Here is a 4,383-nt window from a genome sequence, read left to right as displayed (position 1 = left end):
CTGCTTGCTCCAGAGAGAGTTGCATTAGTTCATCAGATGGAAGTGCCCACACAGAGGCAGAAAGGCATCCAGGGAGAAATCTCTCTGGCTTTCATGTGCTTTGAAGCAGCAGGTGCAGTTAAACCTATTTCTTCCATCTTTGGCTAGTCCCCTCCAAAGACATTTTCTAAGCATCAAATGCCACTTTTATCTTTCCATTTTGAATGCAATCACCTAACTAGAAACAGTACTGGCCAAAATCCCTGGATTATCCACACAGAGAATGAAAAGGACATGTCCCCGATTAGACAACAGAGCAAAACACAACCCAGAGCTTGTCACGAGTAGCTACAGCCTAAAACATCTGCTGCCAGGGGTTTACATCAACCAAATCAATCTTAGGGTTTATAATCAAGTTCCTCATCACAAGCAATTCTTCCCTGCTCCCTCCACACAGACTCTCTTATCCAAAGGCCTGTCAGACACCCACTGCTGTGCTCCCACCCTGCTCTTCAGCTGGTTGTCAGCCTCCCTGTGAGAACTCACCCATGAAGGACGACGCTGGTGCATCGGGGGTTCGGCCATAGTGTGCCATCAGCTTGTGTTTGGTCTCCTGCTTTCTGTGCTTCTTGCCTACATAGTGCTGTTTTGCCATAAGGGGGTTGTTGAAAGTGGCATGGCAGAGGCTACAGAACTTGTCCGGGTCAGTAATGTCCTTGTTTTCTTCGTTAGAAGATGTGGTCGAGGTGGGGAGGGCAGGAGGGTTTTTCTGTGGGGGCACTGCTTCTGTGGGGGGAATCCAAGCTCTTGGTGAGTCACAAAACTCAGAGGTAAAAAACAATCACTTTGTTTCCACCAAACCCACATTACAGTGAGTAACTAAACCCCAAACCTAGATAATATAAGACATCTCAATAAAGTAATGATGTTCCTACCTCTTCCCTTAATGCTGAAGGATTGAAAGATGTGTGGCAAGTCAAGTCAAGGTAGGACAGGAAAACTTTCAGGGTTTAAAAAAATCCAACAGATTTGCATATTTCTCCTTAAAATAAGCATGCCTATATTCAAGAAACACTGGACATGCATGAGCTTCTACCTGCTGTTATCATCCCCCAGTTAGAACACAGGCACAAGCCCCTGCAGAGGAAAGGCAGAGGTTTTCTGGAAGTACTGTGCAGCTGCAGGAGTTGATCCTGAACAGAAGCCATGAGTCCTGTCTGAGAAATGCCACAAACAGGACTAGGTCTGCCACAGCTCTCATTCTAGGGAACCTTCTAGGATCCAGAGAGCTCCTCTCATGCCAAACCTGAAGGCACACACCAGACATGCAGCCCTTCCTGCAGGCTAGTCTCTTACCCAAAAGCAAAGGTTCCAAAGAACAGAAACATCCCACCCTGATCCCAGAGGTGCTTTGCTGTGCACACATACATCTTAGCAAAGCCATGAAGACACCCTGGGTCAGTTTCTGCCTGGAAAATCCCAGCTTGGAGCCAGCATAAGATGCCACCCACAGGTGCACTCAAAGGCTGTGTTTTCCCTCTGTCCTGACCAGCTGCAGCCCCTCAGGCTTATGGTTTCCACTACCTGACCAGGACAGAGGGCCTACCTCGCCACCCACCGGGGCTTTCTAGCTGTCACCAAAGGGGTGGGACACACAGGGAGCTGCACTGGGGCAGGCAGGGTCAGGACAAGCACATACTGATGCTCCCCAGCTGTACTTTCCTAGTCCCCAGCTATCTGCACCTCACAAGTCCCTGAACTTCAGAGACCACATGGTTGCAGCTGAGCAGCCCTGAGGAATTTCCCTATTGGAATTTCACGAGTCACATCAGTCCCTCTAAGCTTTGAGTGAGCATCACACCTTGTGACAGGCATTTCTACAGCTCAACATCACACCCCTGGTCTCTGCACACAGGGGTGGGTTCAGCACTGCTGCCAGCTGCATTTCCCCCAGAGAAAGTAGCATAGAAATCCACCTAACTGTTTGCCAACACCAGCACACAGAGCTTTCTGCCACTGCTGGGTTACTCTGCTTCACAGCAAAGAGCACACACCTCACAACAGCTCACTCTGGGCTGCAACAAACCTCTCCACAGCCACTCAGGACAAGCAAATGTGCTGCAGACACTCCTACCTTCCACTTTGGGTGCCTGCTGCTTCATGTTCTTGGCATGAGTCTTGCCCAGGTAGTGAGATGTTGCCACGGCTGGAGAGGAGAAGGTCATGTTGCAGATGGGACAGCACTTGTTCCTGTCCTCCCCATTGCTGCCTTCCTGCTTGCTGTCCTGTGCACACAGAAACACAGTGTGGCTGAGGCTGGGAGGGACCTCTGCAGGTCACCTTGTCCAGCCTCCTAGTTCTGAGGAGGAACACTATGGTTTGAGGGTCTGAGAAAAGGTTGTGAGGAGAAACACGATGTTTTGGGGGTCTGAGAAAAGTTATAAGGAGAAACATTACAGTTTGAGGATCTAACAAAAGGCTACGAGGAGAAACACTATGTTTTGGGGTGTCCAAAAAAAGGTAATCAGAGACATTTGGGTGTTAAGCTCCATTTTCTCCCCACTGGAGAGCGTTTTTGCACCAGATTACTGCTTTTAACCCCCTGTTAAACCCCTCCAGGCAGAGGGGCAGCCCTGGCCTGTCCGGGATAAGGACAAGGTTAGGTGTGTGGCTGCCAGAACTGGCCCAGGCAGCCTTATTCCCTGCGAGGTGTGAACTGAGCAGCACAAACGTGGCTATCAGCTGGGCCATCTGCAACACGATGCCACAGCAGAGCAGGGAGCAGCAGGCTCAGCCTCCTCCAGTTCTCACCCTCACACTATGTGCAAAGGCATCTGCCCTTATCCCCCACCTCCCCGCAAATGCTGGAGTTAGGGATTACAGCTGGAGCAATCATAAGAGCAGAATCAGTTTTCCAAGGGAGTCACAGATGGCTGAGTGGAACTTTACTGACCAACAGGCTCCAGCTACTGCCTGAGGAAACCTGAATGAGTAAAACAAAGATTGCTCTGGGAAGAGAATTCCAGGAGACGGGTCAACCCAACATGCTCTGTCTGATGTAACTCAATGATAACCTGACAAGCTGCTGCTCCTAGTTTATCTCTATCATTTACAGCAAGAGGCAACATGAATCTGCTTAAATGGGGAAGAAACACTCTGAGAGGCTGTTTGAGTGATGAAGGCAGCAGGAACTGGGACATGGCCTGGTGGAACACTTGTCACTGAGCCTTCAGTTCTCACAATTCCCCTTCCAAGAGCCTTTTCTCCATTCATTCACAAGGCTGTACAACAGGTCCTGCTTGGTGGGATTTAGCCCTGAAAGGTTCTTCACTCACAACACGGGTCAGGTTGGAAGGGACCACGGTAGGTCACCTGGTCCAACATCCCTGGTCATGCAGGGTCATCCCAGAGCACATGGCACAGGACTGTGTCCAGATGGTTCTGGAGTATCTCCAGTGAGGAGACTCCACACTCTCTCTGGGCAACCTATTCCTGTTGGTCACTTGCCCAGTGAAGAAATTCTTCCTCATGTTCAGGTGGGACTTCTGTGCATGTTTCTGACCACTGCCTCTTATCTACTGCTCAGGTCCACAGAGCAGAGCCTGATGCATCCTCTGACACCTCCCTTTGGATCCTGACAGACATGGATGAGGTCCCCCTCACCTGCTTTGCCTCCAGCTTTATCTTCTTCCCGTGGGCAGTCTCCTCCCCACCATGGATGGACAGGTACCTCCTCACCTTGTTGGCATGTTTCTTGCTCTGGGAAAAGCAGAGAAACCCCAGTCAGTGCTATTCCCAGTGGTGTTCTCTCCCCAATTACTTGACAGGGGGTTGTAGAGAGGTGGGGGAATGGTCTCTCCTGCAGTGAAAGGACTAGAGGGAATGGTCATGAGCTCAGACAGGGGAGATTCAGACTGGATAGTATTAGGACATTTTTCACTGTTAAGGTGTTCAAGCACTGGAATAGGGAATTGCTCAGGGTGGTGGTGGAGTCACCATTCCTGGGTTGTATAAGAGGCATCTAGACCTTCAGGGCGATTCCCCGTGGTGTTCTCTCCCCAATTACTTGACAGGGGGTTGTAGAGAGGTGGGGGAATGGTCTCTCCTGCAGTGAAAGGACTAGAGGGAATGGTCATGAGCTCAGACAGGGGAGATTCAGACTGGATAGTATTAGGACATTTTTCACTGTTAAGGTGTTCAAGCACTGGAATAGGGAATTGCTCAGGGTGGTGGTGGAGTCACCATTCCTGGGGTGTATAAGAGGCATCTAGACCCGGTGCTAAGGGGATATGGTTTAGGGCTTGTAATGGTTGCACTTGATCTCTTCCGACCCTGATCATTCAATGTATACGGGTGGGCTTGGGGCGGGGGCAACACCTCCTCATTCCCTACCTGATAATGCGC

At 50.3% G+C, this 4,383-nt stretch overlaps 1 protein-coding gene across 1 annotated transcript in view; it reads right to left on the bottom strand.

Moving 5' to 3' along the window:
- The window catches only part of LOC103807115 (zinc finger protein 346-like), a gene marked incomplete at its 5' end in the record, with an annotated part of 7,624 nt that extends 3,886 nt beyond the window's left edge, over positions 1-3,738 (bottom strand). The window contains 3 exons of the mRNA XM_009079835.1: positions 526-765; positions 2,114-2,264; positions 3,643-3,738. Coding sequence (XP_009078083.1) covers positions 526-765; positions 2,114-2,264; positions 3,643-3,738 — 487 coding nt within the window. The remainder of the gene's footprint in view (positions 1-525; positions 766-2,113; positions 2,265-3,642) is intronic.
- Between the last annotated feature and the right edge of the window lie 645 nt (positions 3,739-4,383).

Source organism: Acanthisitta chloris, unplaced genomic scaffold (genome assembly GCF_000695815.1).
Source record: "Acanthisitta chloris isolate BGI_N310 unplaced genomic scaffold, ASM69581v1 scaffold19978, whole genome shotgun sequence".
Classification (NCBI taxonomy): Eukaryota; Metazoa; Chordata; class Aves; order Passeriformes; family Acanthisittidae; genus Acanthisitta; species Acanthisitta chloris.
Note: the sequence above shows the minus strand (reverse complement) of the source record. Positions and strands in the feature narration are given on the sequence as shown.